Source organism: Neopelma chrysocephalum, unplaced genomic scaffold, assembly GCF_003984885.1.
Source record: "Neopelma chrysocephalum unplaced genomic scaffold, ASM398488v2 Primary Assembly neopelma1_69, whole genome shotgun sequence".
Classification (NCBI taxonomy): Eukaryota; Metazoa; Chordata; class Aves; order Passeriformes; family Pipridae; genus Neopelma; species Neopelma chrysocephalum.
Genome location: NW_020897729.1, coordinates 100,029 through 124,590, shown reverse-complemented (window position 1 = coordinate 124,590; position 24,562 = coordinate 100,029). Strand labels below are relative to the sequence as shown.

General features: G+C 45.0%; 1 protein-coding gene across 1 annotated transcript in view; it reads right to left on the bottom strand.

Annotated features, from left to right (window-relative positions):
* Positions 1–16,422: 16,422 nt before the first annotated feature.
* The window catches only part of MB21D2 (Mab-21 domain containing 2), a 60,382-nt gene continuing 52,242 nt past the window's right edge, over positions 16,423–24,562 (bottom strand). The window contains exon 2 of the mRNA XM_027685821.1: positions 16,423–20,068. Within this exon, the coding sequence (XP_027541622.1) occupies positions 18,804–20,068 (1,265 nt within the window). The 3' untranslated portion in view covers positions 16,423–18,803. The remainder of the gene's footprint in view (positions 20,069–24,562) is intronic.

Sequence of the window (24,562 nt, the reverse complement as noted above, 5' to 3'; positions counted from 1 at the left end):
TTCTACTGCATATAAAATTTGCCTTTCCTGCCCAGCATTTCTATAACTTTCTTCTCAGCTCAGTGATGGGGAAAAAGTCTATTTCTGTTTCTTAGTCAAAGTGGTTACCTTTCAAAATTAAAATACCAGAACTAAGCAACAGCTTTAGCAAACAGTGCTAAGAGGACATTCCTCTCTTGTCAGAGGACCAACTGCACAGAGAATGGTGGGAAAACAAAAAAAAAACCAGCTCCTTGGGCATTTTTTACAGTATTTACTGCATAAGGAGTTGCCTTTGAAGAAACACCAACTCCAAGTGACATTTTTTCTGAGCTAGGAAAAGTATCGCCATGAAAGCAACTTCATCTTAGACAGAAGGAGTCTGTGATCCCTCTCATCGAGCGGGGAAAAAACCGTGTTGGTAACAGAAAAGATGCCAGTGAAAGTTTGTGTGGTGTGGGAGAAGGAACCTTACACAGCAGTATGCATTAAAATAGCTGTGACCTGAGAATCCAGTGCCATATTAAAGGCAAATGACATGCAAGTTGAGGGTCTGACAGTGTCACTTGTCAATGGAAAGCAGGAATGGTCTGGAAGTGAGGAGACACTGAAAAGCTCTGCTCTAGACTGATTGAAACAAATAGCTGGACCTACACAGAGATCTTCACAACATACCTCTCTCCTCCTGCTTTCATACTGAGGAGAGGGGACAAGGCAACCACAAAGGCAATTTACTGCTTGGATGAGATCGGTCAAATAAGATGTAAAGGGAGGAAAGAGTCCAAGGACAGAGTAATAAGGGACACATGGGACACATGAACAAATTTAGATTGGAAAAGGCCAAAGGGAAGAACAGCATCCTCCAGGGAACACTGTGGAAGACACTCTAGAGAGGAAAGGGAAGAACAGAGCAGTAACATCCCAGGTGACGAGAGTAAGGACACGAGAGGAAAGAAGGGCTGACCTATGAAGGCACTTTGCAAGTCAAGGTGCAGAGATGGGATGTATTTAGAGAAACATGTGGGGGCTTGAACAGCAAGTTTGTTTTTTTAAGGAATAGCTGCCAGAAGAGAGGGTGGGATGAAGGGGAAGAATAACAGCATGGATAGGAATAGATACAGGGAGTCTGGGAGACAGGAGAAGGTGCTGGCGTTCATATTGGAGACAAGGACATGAAAGGAGAGCACATCAACTTGCATTTCTTTTTAAACTTAGAAGAAGTAGAAGAGATTTTGGTCAGAAAAAGAAATTAAAGCAGAGGAGGAAGGTTTGGACTGACTCAAGGTGGCAGGGAGCCAGTTGTGACAGAATACCATGCCAGCAAGAAAGCTAGAGAAGCAAAACTATTTAGTCAGCAAGGTGGCAAAACTGAAAAAGTTTAGCACACTCAGCATGGCAATACGGTTTGAGACCCTCCAAGTAACAGGAACAGAAGCCAAGGCTAGAGTGAATCAGGACTGGGAATCAACATATGCAGTGGGATGAGAAGGCAAGAGGTTCAGGATGAGGAGATCAGCTGTAGCAAACAAGAGACAGACAGCAAGAAAACAAGAAGATGCAATGTCAAGGCTGAGAGCACTAGAAACACCAAGTGATGGGATGTGCAGCCAACTGCCAGCAGAAAAAAAAAAGCCAGCAAGAGGGAAAAGCAATGGGGTTGCTTTCCAGCAGGAAGATGTTTTCCTGTTTGCACCAAGAAACACCAACTGTCAAAGGACTCCAAAATAAAAGATTTGCTGGAAACACTGCTTGATCCTGAAGATTTCCCATGTTGCAAATATCTAAGCAACAAAATAACATCCTCAGTGCAGTGCTCAGAATGCCACCTCTAAGGCGACAGCATCAGGTAGGAGTCATGTTGAACTGAAACACCCTGGGCCAGTGTGTGCAGACTCCTTCCCAACGCAGAACTCAGACTGTGAGCTCCAGCTAAGCCATCTCCTCCGTTCCCTGGCTGCAGCCCTCCTACGTGCACGAAGCACTGCAATTCTGGCATCTGCCCAAAGACACGAGCTGCCTTTGCCACATGGAGGAAAGCTCATCTCCCTGCCCGTTGCCACCTGCTATTCTTCCCCTTCCTGCAGCACCCATTCTTTCCTTGTTATTTTTCACTCCTCCCCCTTCCCTCCTTCTCCTACGAGGCGCCAGGACGAGCCTCCTTCCCCAGACATAGCAGAGCATCGTTGTCTCGCAGCTGCCCCACGGCTCCGCAGTGTCCTGGTCCAGCAGGGAGCCCAGCTGGGAGCGCGCAGCCCCTTGGCAGGAACCGACAGCCTCCCGAGGCTGTGCGTGAGCCTCCGCCCTCTCCTGGTTGGAACAGGAATTCCCGAGCTCGGCTTCGCCCACCCCCTGCGCTGTGCCCAGGAGAGTGCTTCACAAGAGTTAATGTTATCCTTAGTTTAACAGTTCTTGTGAAGCTGCAGGTCTGCACAGGATACAGATTTTACACCTTTTTGAGTATGTATATTGTAAATGCATATTAGCATTTCTCAAATGCCTTTCCGGTAGATCACATATAGGCACTGTGATAAAAGCCCATTGTAAATTGAGACGCTCAGCTATGCGTGGAGCTGCTCCAAGCACACCCATTATCCTCCAGCCTGTATCCCAAATCCTAAAATACAATTATCCTTAAATAAGTCTCTCCTTAGCTACTGGAGCCAGGTTTGTGCAGTACATGGAGAATGCTGCCTCTTTATTTTCCCTTTAGCAGTTCTTATTCTCATGTGCATGTTTAGGTGGGTCTCACAATAAAGTCTTAGTTCATCTCAGGTTTGGGGAAGCTAGATAAACTGGGTAACAGTTTTTCTTTAGGACCCGGTGCTCCAAATGTCAGATAGCCTAAAATCCCTGCCTTTTGGACCAAATTAGGTAACAAGCACATAGCCCCCTTTTAGGCACTACTGCAAACACATGCACAGGCAGCTTCATTCCCATCCCACACTAGGGGAGCTTTTGCCAGAGATGGGATATTCACAGAATATTTTGAGTTGGAAGGGACCCACAAAGATCATCAGGATCTTAAGCCCACATGGGGATTGAATCCACAACTTTGGCAATATTAGCACCATGCTCCAACCAACTGAGCCATCCCACTCCCCCAAGTACTGAATTTTCAGGACATGGACTGCTTCACCCAGCTCTCCCATAGCAGTACACAAGGAGTCCTGTCACAGTTGACACTATCTATTTCTCTTACTGGACTGGATCATTCTCTTTACCATCCCAATTTGCTTAAATTGGCATCACATAACAGTTCACTCACATGCAGTCTGTGAGAATTCAAAGAAAGCAAATGCAGGAATCCAGGTCACGCCAAACCACTCGATAACCAACTTCTCACTTACAAACAGTGAAAACACCAGAAGACTCCTGTTGCAATGTCAGCGGCAACACAGCACTACCACACATGTATATTTATTTAAAAGCATTACAGATATTGCCACAAACAAGGAGTTCCAAGTGTTACATATGCGCAAGGGGGCAATCGCCCATTATTTCTGCCTGATCCTGGCCTCAAAATCCCTATCCTGATTAAATTACTGAGGGTAGGATTATCAGCAGGATAATCAGATGCAGTGTCTAATCTGGATAACCCCGCATTACTGGGCCTCACAACACAAGATTTCACTGACCACACAGCCAGGGCATTCCAGAGCATTACATCTCATTTCCACCACTTAAAAGATTCAAACACCCTAGAGACTTGAGCAGAGGGGAAGGCTAAGGAACATACTCACAATTTCAGTCAAACGCAATAGAATTTGCATAACTGCTGGGATTCCAAGAGCCCTCAGACTCAGCACAACCAGGACTTCAGAGCAATCACTTATCTGAGCATCTCATTGCATGTATACAGGCTCCAGAATCTACACCTTTGGTTTTTTTAATAAAGCCTCAAGATCTCAACCCATCTGTCAGGAGCAGCTACATGCAGTTTCATCTGACTGAAAGCAATGGCACTGTCCAAACAGCTTTTTTTGGTCTGGGTACCTCCCTTGACCCTCCTTCATTTCCTTGGCCTTAGCCTTGCCAGATAACATACACTTTTGTAGGCAGCCATGAAAATTCCAACAGGGAGAACCTGAGGTTAGGGACAAGATCTAGAAGTAAGAATTATCTTACAGTTGGAGGACTTCAGTATCTCAATTGTCAAAATTTCTTGCCTATCACCTGCATGTAATTGCTCATCCCCAGTCTAGCTTCCTCTCAGCCGAGACTTTCCTCCCCATATTTATACAAGTTTCTCAATCTGGAACAGAAGGTAGGAGCTTAGTGATGCTCTGAAAAGAAGATACAGCTTTGGGAATCTGAACTTGGCTAGCTCTCATCACACAGCAAGCAGGGCTTTTGTTCAGTGACAAAATGGCCTGGATAGGGCACAAAGACAGAAAATGAACCTGATCTTTCACCAAGTCCTCCATTGTTCCCAGACAGCATGAGAGAGTATTTTAAAATCTTTTCTGCAGAGCTGCACAGTCTGAACTCCTGTTCTGCTCAAAAAATGAATCACTTAGAGGCTTTCATCACCTTATCAAAGTCTCTAGTGGCCCCTACCTGCCCTCCTATGAAGAGTTTGATCTCCTTTTAGGAAAGAAGATAAAGCTGTCCTTGAGCAAAGCTGCTTTTCAGTGAAGTATTGTGCTGTTTTTGTGAGAACCGACACATCCAGGTGTCCCTCAAACACGTATCTCTCAATAGTTGCAGATCAGATTTTTTCCAAGCAGCTCACAGAAAATAGATTGTAGGCATTTGATGTCTCTTTGAAGGGCACATTAGAAACGTGATTCATGATGTAGATGTCTAGATGACATTTCTGATGCTTCATAACTGTGTGGGTCCATCTTATCTTCAATTACAAGGGCAAACAGGGAAAAGACAAGTGGTAAGGAAGAAGTTGAGCTGAGAAAAAATGAAAACATTGCTGGCTGCCTTCAGTTCCTACTCATTGCCAAAAGCAAGGTCGTGCAATACTATCTTCCTGCATTGTTAAAAATCTCAAAGGTAAAAGGGCACTATCATTTCAAGAATAAAAATGGCTGCATGAAACAATCTTATCTCCCACTAGTGATGATGGCTTTTTACCCAGGATAGCCACATCATCCAGCAATTATGAAAATCCACAAGATCTGGAGCATCACTGCTGATTTAGCTCATCTCCATATAGAAATCAACAGCCCTTATTCACTAAGTATCAGTGATGGGAAACAGGAACAGCAGCTGGCTGGAGTTAAACACCAAGAAGTGAGCACATTTATAATGAGAACGTTCATCATGCATTTTATACACCTTAGGTAAAACAAGAGCAGATTAAAAAAACACCTTTCCTGTTAGATTTTCAGATTCAACCGGAGGTGGGAATTCAGAAAAGAGAAACTCCCATTCTACCACCTGTAATGGAAACTGGTAGTTTGGAGAAATATGTCGAAGGAAGAATAAACATTCAATTAAAAAAAAATGTCTAAAGGCAGTTGCTAGAGCCTCATAGAAGGCATAGCACAGGAGAAAGAAGGAGGTGGCTTTGCTTTTCATGCTCTATCATTAAAACACCAAAATGAGAACTAATTTCTGCCTATTTCCACTGATGTGCTACTCAGGCCATGCAGAGAGCAATGACAATGAATCTACCACCTGCCTGAGAGACCTGCCTAAAACTCTTTTTTAGGACCGACAGAATGAGCCTCTCCAGAACTCAGTGGATTTAATTCTTTGGAGCTTCGTTTGCATTTTTAACAAGTCACCCATAGGGAAACTCTCCCTTGGTTCCACAGCCTCAAGACAGTTCACAAAAGGACTTCACTAAGAAATCAGACAGCAACTGCTCTCATGCTCTCATCTCCGTGTCTAGAGTCAGCAAAGACGGACAGGATAATCACACTGCTTAGCAATGCTCACAGGTGAGGAGAGATGTAATGACAGGAGAGAAACTGTGGTCCAAGCAATAATCCTTCTCCAGAACAGAACTTTGCTTTTCCAGGCCATACTTCTTTCTTTAAGAAAGTTAAAGAAATGAGGCAGTGTAGCATGGTGAGGAATTGGTCTTTAAAACACAAGAAGCCCAAATCAGGCTGTACTGGGTGGGGACTCACTGATAGTGATACACTGGAGAGCATATTGTTGCACAGTTTCAGCTTTTAAAAAGATGGAGACTGTGGAGGCAATAAGGACTTTGAGAATACAGCCTGGGACACTTGTGCATTAGCATTAAAAAGTACACCTGTGCTCTGCTGATGATTCTCACACTACTTGGGTCAGTGAAGTCATTACTGCAAGCATTTCAGGCAGGGATAATCCAAAGTCAACCCACAGACAACGTGCTCCTCAGGATCTCTAACCAAGCCACAGAATTGGTTTGTGTTCCCAGCTGGGGCAACCTCCCAGCATCACAGCAGGCACCTCTACAAGGCAACCCTGAAGCACCCAGCTAACAGAAACAGGGCTCACACACATACTTGCACACAAACTGTGTTCAGGTGAGCACCCTGTAGGACAAACACAAAGCACATGGACCACAAGACTTTGCAGGCTTATGCTCCCTCAGCTTGCAGCATAAAAGAATGCACCTTTCCTAGCAATCTGAAACATAAGCCAAGAGAACACTCTGCCTTCCTTCCATGACATCTCACAAGGGTTTACAACCACCTGCTAGCACCCAGCTTACTAGTGATATTATTCAGCTGACTGTGTGCTAGGATATGCCCTTTCTTTTCACTCTGAGCACACAATTCCTCACAGAGAGATGTGTGCAGGTGGTGTCAGCTGTGCAGTGTTACCACATACAGAACCAATACCTTCAGACAACTTAAGCCCAGCAGCATTTCCAAGACTCTTCGGCTTCAAGATCTCCTGCTCAGCTCCAGAAACCAGACTCCTCCAGACAGCACTTCTGCAAGGCATTCACACTAACTTCTCCTTGTTTTGCTTCCTTGATGCTTTCCTAGGGAAGGAGCAGGCAGCAGGACAGTTGCCGCTTCAAATTCCCAGAACATTGCCTCAGGCTCTCTAGGCACCCCAGCTCCTGGCATACATAAGCAAACCCTGTCCTTTCATCTTAGCTCACAAGGCTGCTTGCAGCTCTGCTGTTATCTCTAGATGATAAGAAGAAATGGTAATGCGAGAAAGGTGAGCACAGACATCCATCCAAATGAGGGTTTGCCTTTTCCACCATTTCACAGCTCCAGATCTATCCCTTTCCTGACCACAGGGTCTGCCCAAAGCTCCCCAGGGGCCAGACCCGAGACACAGAGCTGTTTTTTACACCATACACAGATCCAGATTAGTACTATATAAAGGTTCACCTACTTCTCAGTCCATCGCTGACCTTCCTCCGACTGCAGCCTCAATCCAGTCACCCCTAGAGCACAGAGACACACCAGCATGAATTTCCTAATGCTCCCTTTCCTTCTTTATAACCTTGCTCTGTCTCATGGCTGCTAACACAAATCCCCCTCACCTGGGCTGCTGCTGTGCCCAGCCTTGCTGAGCAGTCAGTTTGCTGTGCTGGGACCAGCTGGGGAGGGTAAACCTTCCCAGGCACAGCGATGGCCAGGTGTGCCATGAAGGTCAGGGCTGCCCTGCAGAATGAAATAAGAAAACTAAGGGGTTTTTTTCTCCTATTTCACTTTTCTGTATATGACAGAGGGGGAAGGAGGTCAGTACTGTGATGAAGTTCAGTCATCACTGCAACTGCTCCAGCTTGCAGACGGAATAAGAAGGTGATCCCAGACCCTCAGGGCCTGCCTGTCATAACAGTGGTCTCACTCCATGTGTCAGAACAGACGAATTGGCTTTTAGCATGAGCACATTCCAGGTCTGATCACTGGAGGTCCTGAGGACATGTAGCTCTTGTTAATCTGGTGTGAGCAGCAGGTTCTTAGCTACCAGGGCAGTCAGCTTCAGGCTGGTAAGCAGCTGGTTAGTGCCTGAGAATGTTGGATGGAGCATGGGAGTGCTCAGGAGCTACGCAGGAAGATGTAACAACCACATGGTTCTGCCTGAGAGCTGACTAAGGGCCATGTACCTTCTCTGGTCTGAATCAAATCAGGAATTGGTAGGCACTAAGCAGATGAGGGGGGCAGAACCCAGTAAGCTGGGCTTGGAGATAGCCCAGGATAGCCCACCTGTCCTTGAGTATGTGGGCAACACACATTTATCTGCAAAAGAGAGGTACTCTTTTCTTAATTTTGGCTGCTACTACCCTCTGCAGTTTCAGCAACTTTTTTTTCATAATATATGCTAACCACAAAAAAAATACAGAAAATATTAGGAATAATAGAGGAGTCAATCCTGTTTCTTTGCTGTTTGAGCAGGTGTGCTCTCTGGTGAGCATTAAGGTTTGCATAAGGAACATTAGAGCTGCACTTAGCAGTTTCAACCACTGCATTTCCCACTATCGATTGCCACCATTCAAGCCCAGCTTTAATGCCTGACAGCAGACATAAGCTATGAGGCAGCTATGTCCCCACTGGGAGCAATGATATATTATCACTCTCTTCAAATGAACCTGGAGAAATACTATATATATTTAACAGAAGTTTCTATCTCTAACTGACTGCAAAGGAATTTCAGTGGTTGCAGAAGTGCAAACCAACATAATCTCTCTGTGACTAGACTGAAAATCAGGTACTAAAAATGAGCTATGCATACAAGAGATTATTTCGCGAACACATTCATTAATTTGTGTTGCTATTCTGTCCTCATGCCCTTCTCTTGATCTTTTGAATTCAGGTTGGCGAGCACGGACATTTGCTGAAGTACTGGGTGTAAAATTGACAACAGCAGATATCTTCCCCCTCATCACCCTCACCTCAAAATAGTGTTTTCAGCATATATCTTCCTCATCATCACCCTGACCTCAAAATAATGTTTATTCTTGCCATACATGTGAAGGGACAAGGCCATGGGCAAATGAGACCACAAGGCTATTTCCAGTAAGAACTGGGAGGCTGTAATACTGCTGTGAGACTTTACTAGCTTTGTAAGCAGAGTGGATGTTTCCCATCTGGCAAATTCCATGCAGCTGAGTGATACCTGACCTGGCTCTAAAAGAGCTCTTCGCAGAAATGGGAGCTGCATGCGGTCCCCTTTAGTGCCATGGAATGAAAGAGCAGATCAGCTCATGTACAGGGCTGCCTCACCTGGGAGTGCTGGGCTGGTCCTGCGTGGGGCTGTGCTGTTCAGGTGTTGAATATCCCCAGGAAAAGACCCAGGTCTTATTTCCAAGCCAAGCACAGAGCATTGGGAGAGCGAGACAGATACACCTCATCTCCTCCCAGCTGGCAATGGCCCTTGGCTCCCAGCCAGAGTTCTTCAGGCTCACAGGGTGCCTTGTTGAGGGAAGTGCTCAGTGAGAGAGTGGCAGCTATTGAAGAAGAAATGGCATTTGGATCTTAGAAACCTTTTTACAGTCAGGTCAGAGGCTGACCGGGCCCAGGCAGCTGTTGGGGTGAGTTATTATATGACAATGACATTAAACAAGTATTTGAGGGACCAGGTCTGTGCCAGCAAGCACCAGCGATGCTGGACGGGCATGACTCAGATGTCTAAATGCCTCGCTGGTCCCTTAGACATCAGATCTGGTTGCACAAATAGTCATGTTAACTCAGTTCTTTATGATAAATAAATCCCATTCCCAGTCATAAACTTCAGCAATTCATAATCCCTCAGCTTTGTGCAAAGATGTTTCATTCTTCAAGGCATGTGAAGCTGTACAGCTGCACATTCATGCCTGAAATGTAAAGTGAGCAGTCATTGATTTGGTCACTGAGACAGCTGGACTCCAAAGAGACACAACCACCCCGACCTACCAACTGCTCTGCTGGGCTGAAACCAGAGCCCCTCAGCCAAGGAGGGGCAGCTGTGTCTGTCCCCAGCACCTCCAGACCACACCTCAAATCTCTCCTGTGTGTGCCCAGGTATGAAGGCTCAGAGGGGCAGGAAAAGCAAACCAGGCAGGACCCTGTTCCACAAACACCATGAAGATCCCATGGCATATTTTATGGGAGTTACTAAACATGCCTCATCCTTCCACTGTTGCTGTACTGACTTCTTTTTAATTTGAGAAAAAAGTATGAAGGTGAGAAACACTTCAGAGAGTCCTTCGCTGTTCAGGAGAATTTTTAAAACACTAATATAGCAAGAAACTGGAAGACTAAAAGTTCAAGGATTTTACATATGCACCCACATACAAACCACTGCTGTGCCTGGTGCTCAGTGGAGCAGTTAGACACGGGTTTGCATTTGCCTCCAAGACTGCATCTTTCCAAAGTTATCACAGCTGTATAGCCAGAACAAAACCCCTTCCAAACAGAGCACAACAAAGTAAGATTCCTTATGAGTTGGCAGCTGGGCAGGAAATCCGAGTCTACCACAACGTTAAAACTGATCATGTGAAGCTTCTTTTCAGTCTCAGCCCTGCTCTGTGGAAGGGCTGTGCATGATGTACTGCTTTTTAGGTGGTTTTGGGTTTTTCCCCACTCTTTTTCTCTTGATCTGTTATTCAGAAATGGCTTTCAAACTCAAGCACTGACTGTATTCAATCAGTCTCACAACAGTGCACAGTAGAGAAACTGCAGGTTGCAGGTACAACAGCAGGTACAACAGCACCTGCTGAAGAGTCCATCAGCCTGCTCACACTTACACTGCTCCCGCACCCTGCAGCATCACTCCAGCTCTCCACACAGCCACACTACTGAGTTTCCACCTGCTCAATGAGCTGGAAAGTTAACAATCTGGAGGGTTCACTCAGTTTCCTCCATATCTTGCTTTTACTTGGGAGAGCGTGATTTCTGTGCGTGCTGGACCAGTATGCCCTGGCAGCCTGGGTAGCACTGTGTATCAGAACAACAACCAGTGCCTCTGAATTATTTACTCCAACTCATGTGAACTTGCATTTCTCTTCCTTTTTTGCCCAGTCACCATGGTGCTTGCTGCTCCACAAGTAAGCTGGAGAGACAGGTGACACAGATGATAAGGTTGCTCTAGGTGATTATAACAAAATACGACAAGGCATTTATGCAGCTCCATTCAGCAGCATTTAATTTAATTTCATTTGAGTTCATTACTGTGTAGCAGAACACCTCTGGAGAATTTTTTAAAGATGCTTTGGGGCAGGCTGGGTGCAGTGGTGAAACAGACTGGAGGAACCATTTGAGCCACACTTCTTTCCTTATCTCCTGGTGTGCTGAATTTCACATTTTGCCTTCAGTGGGTTTTGATGCTGAAAAGAGCCATGCCTTGGGGAAAGAACAAGTGACGAACTAGTTGTGTACTACTGACCTGGTAACATATGCCTTGGTGGACTTACCAGTCCTTAGACACAATAGGCTGGTGGGATTCAGGACAGTTGGGCTCCAGTTCTAGAGTCTCCTTTAAGTGATGGGTTCGTGCTTTTTTCTAGAAACTTTCTGTAATGACTTTCCACCATTGTTCCCTCCTTTTAACTAGTAGCAGAGATGATGTTAGTGCAACCAGTTGAAGTATTCCACAAGATAACGTGCATATGTGCCCATAGCAGTCCAGTGGTTAAAGACAAGACTTGTCAATCCCAGTTTTACCACCAGTGATTAACAAAATAATGTAATAAATACAGCACTGTGTACATCAAGCAAGAGCTGCCAGAACCATTAGCAAATAGAGGAAACCTGTGGGAGAAGCTAAATGAAAGTTGCAGCTTTGAGGGTTTTTTCTTATAACAGCCCATTTGCCTGTTATAGGGTGTTAGAAAGTGTGGGTCTGGGGGTAGGTCAGACATGCTCTGGAGCCTAAACGTCAAAAGCACCAGTGTTGGTGATTTTGACTGTAGTGGTGGCTGAAATGCACAACAAAAGTGGCTCCTCAAATCCTGTATCAATAATTAATAGGAGAGGATCCTCACAGGACAATCACAGCTGAATGCACGTGTACTGAAAACGATGGGAGGTAGAGAGGAAACGTCCTTTGCAGAGACACTGTTGCTGGTCCTTGTTCCTCATTCCCCCAACTCTTGTGTAACTTAATATGGCTGCAAAGGAGGTGTAAGATACGTTGAAGGGCCTTGCAGGCACTGAGTGTTTCCCTAAGCAATTATGGAGTGCCATGAATCACTGGACTCACTGCAGGCTTTCCCTAAGGGCCATCTTTGCCAGGCAAGATCCAGCCTCACTTCCTGATAGCTCCACAAATGGTTTCTTGTCATAGAAGCTGCAACCAGTTGCTGCAGCTGTGGTGATGCTGCAGAGATTGGGGTCAGTGCAAGGGGAGAGTGTGTTCCAACCACTCCAGCTCTGCCATCTTTGCCAGGCTAGTCCTAAGACAGTTCTGGTCTCCATCCCTCATAGTGGTGGAAGGCAGAAGAGCCCCAGCAGCTGTCAGGGACAGTGGCTGCTGCATGACACGCATGATACAAGACACAAGAGTGCCTTTATGGTAGCACTAGTCATGGAGATTTCTCCTAGTCACTTCACAAGTCACCATGCTGGTAGGGCAGGTTAGACTTCGCAGTGGCCTCCCTGCAGGAAGGATTTTCTTCTTCATGCTGTTTCAGAGTAGCCAAGTGAAGTTCTCTCTTGAAGTGTCAGTTGTAGGAAGCTGTCCCCTGGCCTGCCATCATCGGCATATGCAGACCCAGCCAGCACCCTTCACACACAACCAGCCAAAGTCTGCTCTGAGAGCACTGACTTCAGACAGGAGCAGACTAACCCCGCAAGAGATGCTGAAGGCTGGTTTGCGCAGAAGCACCTTGGCGTTTGTTCTCTGATCAGCTGAAGCCCTCAGAAGTGGCAATTATTATACCAGGTGCATAAGCCTTAGCATGCAGGAGGCAGAAGAACACAAAGGTCTCTAGCGCTTCAGGAAATATGCCCATTCCTTTCTTCTCCACAGTTCTGTGGTGAATTGGCTGAATAAATCATAAGGTCCTCTCCTTGTCCCATCAATATCATGATAGGGTGTAAAGCAATAGGGAGACCTGGGGACAAAGCCATTTGAATGAAGTGCTTAACATCCTAGGCCAAAGCTATGATTTGCAGCCACTGAAGTGGTCAAAAGCAGCTCATCTCTTTCCTCTCCACCTCCCCAAAAGAAAGCTAAAAGTAAGGGGTCAGAGGGGATTGAGAATCAGGGAGAAAAGTGGCTGTTTGGGCTAAATGTTCACTTTGCACTAGAGCTTGCTTGACTTCAGAATCACATATCATGTCTTCTCTGTGCCTAGCAAGACCTCACTCATATTGATATTGATATATTGATATTGATATTCCATATTGATATATCCATATTGATATTCCTAACACAAAAAAACTGAGAGGAAAAGACAGGGCTGAGTCAGTTTAAAAGAGATCCTGATGCTCCCGATATGCACCCACATCTCTGCTCGGCAAATCAGGCTGTCTGGAGACTGAATGAGAGCGCGTTCCTCTACCACAGAAGGCCAGCAAGATAAAAATAACCCCCAAAAGCATACATTCAGCTTGGAAGCACATTGCTGAGCCAGGGACAACGATAATAGGAAAACACAATAGTTCCTCAGAGCAGCCCCAAAATAATAGATTATAAATGGCAAAGGGGGAGGAGAAGGGAGTGAGGGCTATTGTATCACTATTCTAAAAGCATTCAGAGGAAATAAATTGGGATTCACTTGACAGACAGCCAAAATGTGCTAAATATAATGCTGAAATTCCCTAAATACAAAACGTGTCAGCAAGAGTCCCTTGGTCAGTAACTTTTCAATCTCTGTGCTCTTTTGCCCCCCTCCCCTTGTTTAGCCTTTGCCCCATGATGGTTATTTGCCTTTCTGGAGAGCCTAATCAGGAGCTATTAGAGACAGTCGCTCTCCAAGCTGTATAATGTTAAAAGTCCATTAGCTCACCCCAAGCAAGGTTGGCAGGAGGGAGATGATGTACTTGCTGAAGTTGAACAAGCTATTTGCATGCTGAATCACTGAGCAATGCCAGCAGAACGTGAACATTATTACACTCAGCTGTCCAGTGACCTTTCGAACACGCTCACTTTAATACAAACCAAAGTGGCAAAAATGTAGCCAGCACTGAACCTGCAAAAAGTGACAGATGTTTTTAAGCAATTCTAGGCACCAACTACGCACACCTTTTAACAATTTTTTTCTAAGAAATAGTCATTAGCAAAGTCTACCTTCCTTTCCCTCTGCCACATTCACTTGTATTATGCATGGGTTAGTAAAATATGGTAGATGCCTGCTTACTTTTGGTCTGATCACAATCAGCTTGGTCCAGAAAAGTGCACATGCTTCACGTTAAGCATATTTTCAAGTCTCCCAATGGAGTCTAATGGGATCTGGGTCCTGTCCTGTGACCCTCCAGCCCCAGCCACCATCTCCTGGACACTTGGTGTGATTACCCAGCTGCCATGTGCATTTATCACTATACAGAAACCAAAGTGGCAAGACGCCTAAACAAACCTTTGTTACAGGCGAGTTTTCAGAGGCTGCAGCTGTGTGGAGTTGGGTAAAGGCCCCAGTTAGAGCCTTTGGAGAGTGGAGCAATTCAGGAATCTCTAGCTTTCTAAGGCTTTTATGTAGTCATTTTCCCCTGTATCCCCAGATTTACCAGAAAATGTAAACAACTGCTTGGAGACCACTAGCTTTGGTGGATTCTTGGCACTGGGACAGCATCTTGCTCAAAGTCAGCCACCTTGTACTTGTTTTCGAACACAGTGCCTGCAGGAAGTATGGAGATCATTTCATATGTCCCACAGTGCTGGCCATCTCATGTCAAGAGTGACTGCCATCTTTCAGTGCTTGTTTCAGTCACTGACTTGTCAATTTGGAGCAGACACAAACCTATCTCACAGCGTACTACGAGACCAAGCAGTGGAAGGCCACAGAGCTCGGGTGTCCCTGCCGAGCCTAGAACCACCATAGCTGCCAAAAGAAGGTCGCTCTCCACCGCAACAAGGCAATCAAGGGAAGTCCAAGCATTTAGATCAAAATTAGCACGATTTCTAACAGTGACAGAAGGACAACAGAAAAGAAAGAACACTAAAAAACAGCTCTTTCAGAGGCTTTTGAAGACCATCTTCTATTTTGGGCACTGCATGGTTAAAGTCCTGCTGGTATTTTGCTGCAAAGAGTGACTCTGATGCTCAGTTGTAGTTTTCTGGTTAGAGCACCAACAGTTCTGCAGGCTAAAGTATTGGAAAATGTGGAGAAAATCATTTATCACAGCCAGACAAAAGTGACTGAGGCTTCACATAACATGCTTGAAGGAGCAGAGACTGCAGCTTTTCACAAAGCTCTTGGCCTGTTGTTTCCTTCTGTTCTAAAATGAGTTCTCCCAATGCAGCAGAGAGAGTAACCCCCCACTGGCTGGTGGTTTTGTCACCTCTGCAGCAGCTTAGGGGTTCCCCTGAAGAAGTGACAGGTTTTCCAGGGTCTCACAGAAGTTACAACAATTGGAACCAGCCAAATTAGCTGCTTCTCATATTGTGCTATTGGCCAGAAGCAAAAAGAGCGAGCAAAAGCTTTCTCCAAGAGTAGGACCAGAGCCAGGATGCCCAAGAAGGTTCACACTGACAAGTGGAAGTGGAGCCTCTGAAGGGTACTTTTTCTTCCTCCCCACTTTTCTGATGCCTCAAGGCCAGACCCTCTTGGCTGGGACTCTCCCTTTTAACAGTGTAGGAGTCAGTAATATGCAGACTCACAAATGAGACCTCCTACATCTTTAGACATGCAGCCAGCCCCTCACTAACTGTCCCAGTCCTTTTGCAACATCACTCACCACAGCGAGAAGCCAGCAGGAAGCCATTAGGAAGTTAATGGGCAAAAGCAAAGCAAAAAAGAATATTATCCACCATAGCAGTGGCTGAAGAACTGAAGCCCACATGGAGACACGGGCTCACAGCACTGATTGTCTCCTCTTGACATCAGTAGGGAAGATGCCCACATTGCTAGTTTAAAGCAAGTCCCCACTTATTCCAGTGCTTGTCAGATTGGCCAAGTCTCTAACCCCATGGGGCTGAGTGCTCTAAAATGCTTCTGTGAATGACATGGTCCCCTTGAAACTTTCAAGAAGGAATAAAGAATAACACATCATTTGTATCTAAACCCACTGACTACTTTGAAATCCCACATACAGACCTATGCACTTTGCAAGTCTGTTCCAGCATATACTCAAAGGCAAGAAGGGACCATAGGAGAGGAAGAAAACAAAATCTTCAGTGTTTTCTGATATACAAAGCACACATCACCTCTCTGGGCTGGCAGCCTGCCTCATTAAGTTGAACTATACTACATGGAGAGAACAAATCCTACACGGACATAAACCTACCAGAGATTAGGATTCTGCCTCCCTGGGAGACAGATGGTCCAGGTAGAGGATATAACATTCTCACAGACCTACCTGGAAAATTACTTTTCAGCCCAGTAAAAAGCCAAGCCTCCTCTCCCCCACAAAAACCCCCCTAACACACACAAAGCAGGAAGAACAAGATGGATACTTTTCAAAATGTTTTTTAATTAAAACCAAAAAAAGGAGCACACACCAGAGCTTGGCATGGGCTAGTCAAACTGCTGGTCACTGGGACGTTGAACTGGCATGAGGAAGGCTGTGTTTCTGCATATCTCAGGAGCAGGGACTCCCAGGAAAGTACTCTGCCTGCCAGGATACTGTTGCTTTGTGCTGAGCAGATTTCTCAGGTGGTGATGGGAAACTTCATCCTGAAGCCCAGACTCTTCTCTCAATAAACAGAAGTCCCAGAGACTGGGGAAAAGTTTGTTTCAACAAATTTGCATGATCCAAGCACTTCTGGAGAGGATTCCCAGTTGTTTCTCCTGCCTCCCCTGGCAGGTTACACAGGTTTACATGGAGACTCATCTTTGGCAATAGCCACACAGTTAGGACCTGGTTCTGATTCCACTGAAGTCAATCCATATCCTTCCCAGGACCATAACTGCAGCTGCACTGGGGCTCATGATCACTAGCCAGTTGTGCTTTAAAGTTAAATCCTCATCCAATTCATCTAGCCAGCAACTTCTGAGAGCTTCTTGTGAGTGTGTACCAGTAAATTCAGGTAAATGTGAACATTTTGGCTACAGCAATGGTGTGAAGTTTGCAAATATGCCCAAGAGATGGAGGAGCCAAAGTTTGTTTTAAGACATGACTTGGGCACTAGATCAGGTATTGAAACCTCCCTGCCATCTAATAAAGCAGTTTCCAAAGCTGTTGGTGTGTTGCTCCACCAGCCTGGTTTCTTTACCAGAAAGGCTGGGCTAAAAAAGTGACACATTTTTCATACACAATTTTTATCAGTTAGAATTTACTAGATATGCACCTCATTTGTCTGTCAAATATTTAAAAAATACTTCAACCTGCTCTAATAATCACATTTTAACACATGCATCAAGTTTGGATCAGAACAGCATCTCTGGGATAATCTGTAAGCCCAAATTGCTGATTTAAGGCCTAAATATCAGTCACTGGCCAGCCAGCCACAATAAGTCACTCTATCCTTGAACTCTTGGAATTATTTTTGGCTCAGACTAACCCTTGTTACCATACATCTTATCCTACACACAGAAGAAAAGCGTTTGTGTTTTTCAAGGCTACTGTTGCACCACAAGTTTACATACAAACACAACTTTTGCAAACATGAGACCAGAGTAAGATCTCACGTGTCCCAGGGTAAGTCAGAAAGTCCTCAGGAGTCCACGGAATGGTAACTGCCATAAAGGATCAGGCCTAATACATGCATTACAGAAGCAAGGTAGCTCCTTTGCTCGAGGTCTGGCTGATTCATTTTGCACATACCACTGCTTTAGCATTACATCCTTATCTAATGGTAAACCTGTTTCAACAACATGCAATACATATTAATGCAATATGCACTGCAACACACAATATGCATCCAAAGAAATATGCCAATGCAAAACTCTGATTGCTCACACATAGCCAGGCTAACAAGGAAGAGTCTTTTGTAAGAGACAATCAAGAAATCACCTGAAACCATGAGACCTGAGGGGTCTCAAGCAATCAGCAATACTGAGACCTAATAACAGATGCTTATTCATGAAACAAACACAAACAGTGGGACTGAGGTAATGGCAGAGATTTCATTAGTGCAATTACATTTAAAATGGTATGTTCTTTAATAGAATTTAAATAAGGCTTTGAATAATTACACGCACTAAAACTAACATTCCATAACCTTATTCCGCATGGAAAAGCAGCAGAAACAACCCTCTGGACTGTACAAGGTCCAATTAATGAACAATTACATTCAAAAAGTAGATCAAAACAGAAACAACTCTTTTCCCCAAACGCTGCATCATCTTTAAAGTCAACTTTCTCCCCTAGTGTGAGAAGTGTGAAGAACAGATGAACTGGGCTTCAGCCCAGCAGATTTGGCCTCATCAAATTACCAGTAGTACTTTCCAACCCAGTCTCTCCTCATTTCTTTAGGGTGATGGAAGCTCATGGAAAAAAAAGTGAATTTCCAAAGCAACGGAAGATGAGTTGTCCTTTCTCCAGGCTCAACCATGTACATAAATTATGGAAGCTTGAAAAAAACTCCTACATTACACTGTGGCATGTGTTTATGATGCATGTTCTCCTTTAGAAACTACTCACAGACAATGGGGCAGGGTGGGTGAAAAAAATCAAAGCAGCATATGAAATATACTGTTTCAAAATCTGCACCGCCCTGCAGAACCAGGATTTATAATTTATTCAGATTGTTCTCAACAGATTAAATCTACGCTGGATATGTAAAAACCAAGAGACTAAGTCATCAAGGAAAACGAAACAAAAAAACCTGCACACTGCAAGAGTTTTTAAAAAGAAACAAATTAAAAAATCCCAAGAAACACTGACGAAAGCTCAGAAAAATTTATCATCAATTCTGAAGTGGGGCCTTGTGACATCATCTGGGTTAATAAAGACAGAGATGGACTTCCCGGGGTTCTCAGTCACTAGCTGTTGCAACTTTTTGGCTAATCGGTCATCAGGCTGGTTGGTGTCCCCTCCGTCTGACTGTGGGGAGGGGATGCTGGTGGTGCTGCCCCGCCGCTGGAGCTCAAGTGTCAGTCGGTTGGCTGCTTTGACATGTTCTATGGCAGTTCGAAGGTGCTCAGCAGGGTCTGAGCGGACCGAGGACAACTTCCGTGCATGCAGCATGACGGTCTCTTCAGAGAGGTGCTCCAGCATATTGCACTGGGGGATGAAATAGTTAGGGCACATCTTGTTGACCAAGCAGTGCTGGAGATCGTCAATGAGACCCAGGAGGAAATGGGCTGCGTAATCCTCCTGGGCCAAGTAGCTGGCTGGCAGCCTGTCACAAGCCCACAGCATCATGCTCCGCAAGTGATATGGACTAATGGCTTTGGGGCGGGACAGCAATTTGATGATGATAGCTTTGCAGGCCTGATAGGCTTGCATGAGGCTGCTGGAGATGCACTTTTTCAGCTGCACTTCACTCCTAGCAAATGACAACCTCCATTCATTGTCCTTCTTCCCCTTGTAGGAACATGCAGGCACTAAGTAAAACCCACTTATGACTTCCTCCTCTGTGATCTTCCCATCCCAGAAGTGGTTCTCCATCAGCCAGCTCTGTGCCACAGCGGGCCAGCCTTTGAAGGACACCACAGGAACAATGTCATACAGCATGCGGCTGCTGCCCACTCCCAAAATGATGGATATGATAGTCCCATTCTTTTCTACCTTCTCCACCTTGGGCATCCCTCGTTGGGGCTTTTTCTGGATCTCGGAGAGGACAATGCTAATGGAGTCATAGAACCAGTCTGCAACTTTTGTTGGAGAGAAGAAGTAATTGGTAGCTCCATTGATATGGTCCACGATGGTGCAGCAGTCCTTCCATTTGCTGATGGTTCCTTCATCAAACAGACGCAGGCTCAGCCAGGAGTGGCACAGAGCCGAGTGGCGCATGTCCAGCGTGACTGGTTGGTTGCGGTCGTGCAGCTTCAGCGCAGGCACAAGCAGAGTGAAGTCCATGTCATAGTCTGTGCCTCGTGCATAAACATTCAGCTCATCAAGGTCAATGTCCACCACACCTTCCCGCACACCGCCTGAAAGCAGCAGATACTCGTTGGCTACAGGCAGCTTCTGGTCAAGTTTCTGAACCATGCCTGCAGAAGACAGAAAGAGAAGTCCTTTCAGAAAAAGGCAAACAGATCTAGGATACAGGATTTAACCAGGATTAAAACCCATTCCATACCCAGCAGGAAAGAAAGGCAACCAGAGGTATCCATCACTGTTTGTGTGACACAAACATACATCAGGCCCAGCACTCAGACAACTTTTAGTCCCACCTGACTCATGGTAGGGCCTTTCCTGCATTCCTGGGAATGGGTGAAGTCCACCCTAAACATCATACTGAGAGCAATGGGAAAAAGCCGAAGCCTCTGGTAAAACACAGCAAAGCTACTTCCAGGACTAAATTTAACTTCTTAAACACCTTCTAAACTGGTTTTTCACCATATTGACACTCATTTCCATGAGTGTCATCAAAATGTTCCACCAACAGTTCAAAAAGAAAGGAGAATATTAATTCTTATTTTCTCTCTGATATAATAAAAGAGCTGGACCACCAAATGAATAGCTACAAATGTTAGTTCAAGCAGGTCTAATTCTACAATCTGCTTTACATTTACTGATTAACAAGGCAATATGAACGAAGGCAATGCATCCTCCTCTTATGGGCGAATGGAGACAGGTTAAGGGACCAGGCAGCTAGAGAAGCCAGCTCTGAAATTGGTTCTTCAAGCTGCAATGACGGTATCATGCCATAAAATATCTGATCAGCTCCCCAGAACACAGAAATGAAGACAGATTTCTATTTTCATCACCAAAAGCAGACACTTCCCTTCACCCTGCGCTGCCCTCACCAGTTGCACAAAGCTGACTTTTCACTGGATATTCTATATATACCCCTATACTGTGTTCATAGAACACGAACAGCAGACTGAGAAGAGACTCCACACAGTAGCTGAGATATTAGCACCTCATTCAGTGCTCAAATTAGGTTTAAAATTGTGCTCTGCACTTCAAATGCTCTGTAGTCTGCTCCTGCTGTCTGGCCTGTTTCAATCCTGGTGTTTGTCTTGCGGTTAAATGCTCTTGGTTCCTTCCCAGCCTCAGTTCAGCCAGCACACCCAGGCCACGAGGGAACAAAGGCCAGCAACTCTGAATGGAGATGCTGAAGCTGTTATAAGCACTGCAAAAGGCACAGACCATTATTTCTTACAAGCACAAACGTATTCGTTTCTGTTGGCATGCATTACTGACTCGAGCTTTTGAAAGGCAATATAGCTTGTTTTTATCAAGGGTGGTCAAATGGAGACCTTCCACTACAAGGAAGCCAGTCTTAGAGAGACATCAGTGGGAATAACTAGCCAGAGGCATAATGGAGTGAGCCAGAAAGCTGCCAATCACACTGCCAGCCCAGGAACCACAAACAAACACATTAGGAATGTTTTTCACTGAAACACAAATGATCAGAGCTACAGTTTAAGGACCCATCCTGGCGTAGCCCCAGGGACTGCATTTCCTGAGGCAATGCATCCCCATGGCATCACAGATACTGCCTGAACTGAGTGGGTCTCCCTAGCAGAGTGCAGCAGCAGCAGCAGTAGCACCACAAGGCACTGAGGGCTGCACTAGGCTGAGTGGCACCGCAGTGCTTTGGGAGAGGCTCACCTGTCCTTTCCTGCTTGATAGGACAGGAAAAAGGAAATGCTATCGGCAGGCACAGAGGTAAGCCATGACCAGAGCAAAATCTAAAGCTATGCAGACACTGATTCCTTGGAAAAGCCAAGGAGACTGTAGGAAGAGGCCTGTGTGTGAAGCAGAATGTGTCTTGGGGCAATATTCAGTGTAACTATGCAAACCCCCATGTGAAATTCATGGTTAAATACACTTTACCTGTTTCATTCCTTCCAAGAGCACTGGACCCAGTCCATTTTGCTACACTGAGCTGGGATGATTTTCCTGCCAGGAAGGCAGGAACATAACCCTTTCCATTTCATGCAGCTGCAGGGGCTGCAAGAGAAGGAAATAGCTCTGAAGGAGTGCTAAGAAACTCTTCCTGTTAAATCCTGAGCTAATCCCATTCTGTGATCTTGCCACATGCTGCCCTGTTCATCCTCAAAGGGTAATAACCAGGAAAAGCTTCTGTCAACCACAAAAACCTTCTCTGAGGCTTAGATACACAGTGAGCTACGTTACCCTGATTGTGGAGTGGCAAAGCCTTGCACAGGCTTCTCTATCCCAGAGGCGAAATAAGTAGCAGTCACTCCTTCGTTGTACCCAGAAGGGGTTTTCTAACAGGTACCTAAATTGATGTGACTTTAGCGGCCACTACTGACACGCTGCTTCTGAATCCTGTCCTTGAAACAGTGCAAGCAGCCTTAGTGCTTTACAGCCCACCTGTAAGTTGAGTTCAAGACCCATGAAGTAAAATCTGGGTCAATCACATCACAGAGACAGGGAGCAATTGCTTTTACTTCCTAAGTCTCTACTGGCCCTGACTGTGGGGCAGCAGAGCTATTCAGGATATGTAGGGTTCTGATGGCCAATCCTGCCTCTACACTGAGCCCAGAATTTTCCACTCAGGACTGTTCCTGAGATAGGCATACAGAATGTAACTATCCTACAGAAGAAACTGTTCAGACCTATAGGACTCAATAAAGTATGCACTTTTCTAAATATTTTTAAACTTGAAGGATGAAAAATGTTCTGTGAAGTTCTGCAGTTTGCCCTTTGCACCAAAACTTCTATCCTCTGGTACAGCCAGAGCCTTTCACTGAAAAAGAATATCATATGATTTTTCTAAAAGGTAGAGATTCTCCACTATGGAATCTACCATGGGATGAATTGCTTTCCTTGGCCTGAAGAGATCCTTTGTCCTTACATGGGAGCAAAATGAGTCTGACCCTATTCAACCAATAGCAAGACGGGCTCAAGTCTTGCCTTCTAAACAGCCCATACTCATCTGCATGGAAAATAACAGTGAACACACATGATCCACCTCCAAAGCCAATTGAGAACAGGAGCCACTCCTGAAATGTCAGTTCTACACCATCTTATAGCACTCCTGCCTCCACTAACACAAAGCAAAGCTTGCACTGGACAAAACCTGCACTGCCTGCTGTACTGCCAGAGGGGTCACAAAATACCAGCTAGCAAATAAGAGACTTCTGCTCCTGGTGAGTAGCAAACACTACAGGAAGAAGCATCCCATAGAGTCAGAGGCACAGCTCTCCAAGCACTGTCAGGTGGGTACTCCCACCAAAGAGATACTTTTCCCCACAGCAGAGAAAGAAAAAGACCAATTTCAAGCATCCTTGCAATAAAAAAATGCTTTCTGCCCACAGATCACTCTTTACACTCCCTCTAGAAAGAAAATGTTTTGAGTGCTAACCATTAAGCCTAGTTTGCAAGGCTGAAGACTCCTGACAGGGAAAGGTGTTGTACTTTGCCAATAATTCTCTTGATTTTTCCTCTCCAGAACTCTAGAACTTCCAGCAGAAGAGGAATATGAAAAAATAGTACAGGAAATGGTCCAATATATCATCAATATCTCTCTAACTGGCTGGCTGCAGTTTAAATCCAATCCTTGAGCTCTGCCTGGCATATAATTTCCCCTTCAAGGCCTGAACCAAAAACATCTGCAGCTCTGCCACAGAACTAGAGAAGGAATTTTTGCTAACAGATCACAACAGCATTGCTGATCCAACTGAAGAGGTGGAGCAGGGAGTTGAGATGAGGTCTCCTTGAAGAAAATATATTTAGAACAGGCATAGAGTGTTCTATAAATAGTTGAGATGGCCAAATTCAGGATTCACTAAGGCTTTTGGGGTTTGCAATGTCTTCAGACTGCCCCTCCTTACTGAAAAATTTATTTGACATGTGAAGGGATTTCAAGGAATCCTATTAGCCAACACTGTATGACATACACTGCCCTGGCACAAGCTTTTATCCCAAGTTTCTAGAGCCCAAATGCCAGCTGAAAGAATCACATGAAGGTACAACAGAATTAGGCACTCCAGTTCAGCAAGCATGTAAGTGAAAACACAAAGAAGGAAAAATATCAAGATTGGTACTTGACCCAAGTACTTAAGATAATAGCACCAGTGGGCCATTTGAGTTCTTTCCATCTCAGTACCAGGACCACCTGGGAGGAGGAGGGAACAGAGGTTACAGATAACCTTATGAAATTTATAGAAGTCCCATGAAATTGTCTGTAATAACCAAACTCGGAATTTGTAGGGTCAAACACAAAAAAAATTATTTTAGCTGAAGGATCAGTTCTCATGGCATCAAAGTAGGTTCACAGATACTTAAGAAGCCTGCTGCTGCTACCAGGCAAAACACATAATTTGCAGTTGCACCTTGTGTGACACGTTCTTTTGAAAAGGTTGTTTGGCAAAGCTGGTATTTTTCTAAGTAAGAGACTGGTATTCAGTTACCACTTTCATCTAAAGCACCTTAAAGGACTTATGTTTTCCTAGACTTTTAACTTAGTCTAGGACCTTCCCAAGCTATTAAATTTGGCATCCTAACAGCTAAGTATGCTTACAATCATGAGAAAGGCAGGGAATGTAAGAAGCAGGAGCAGCATC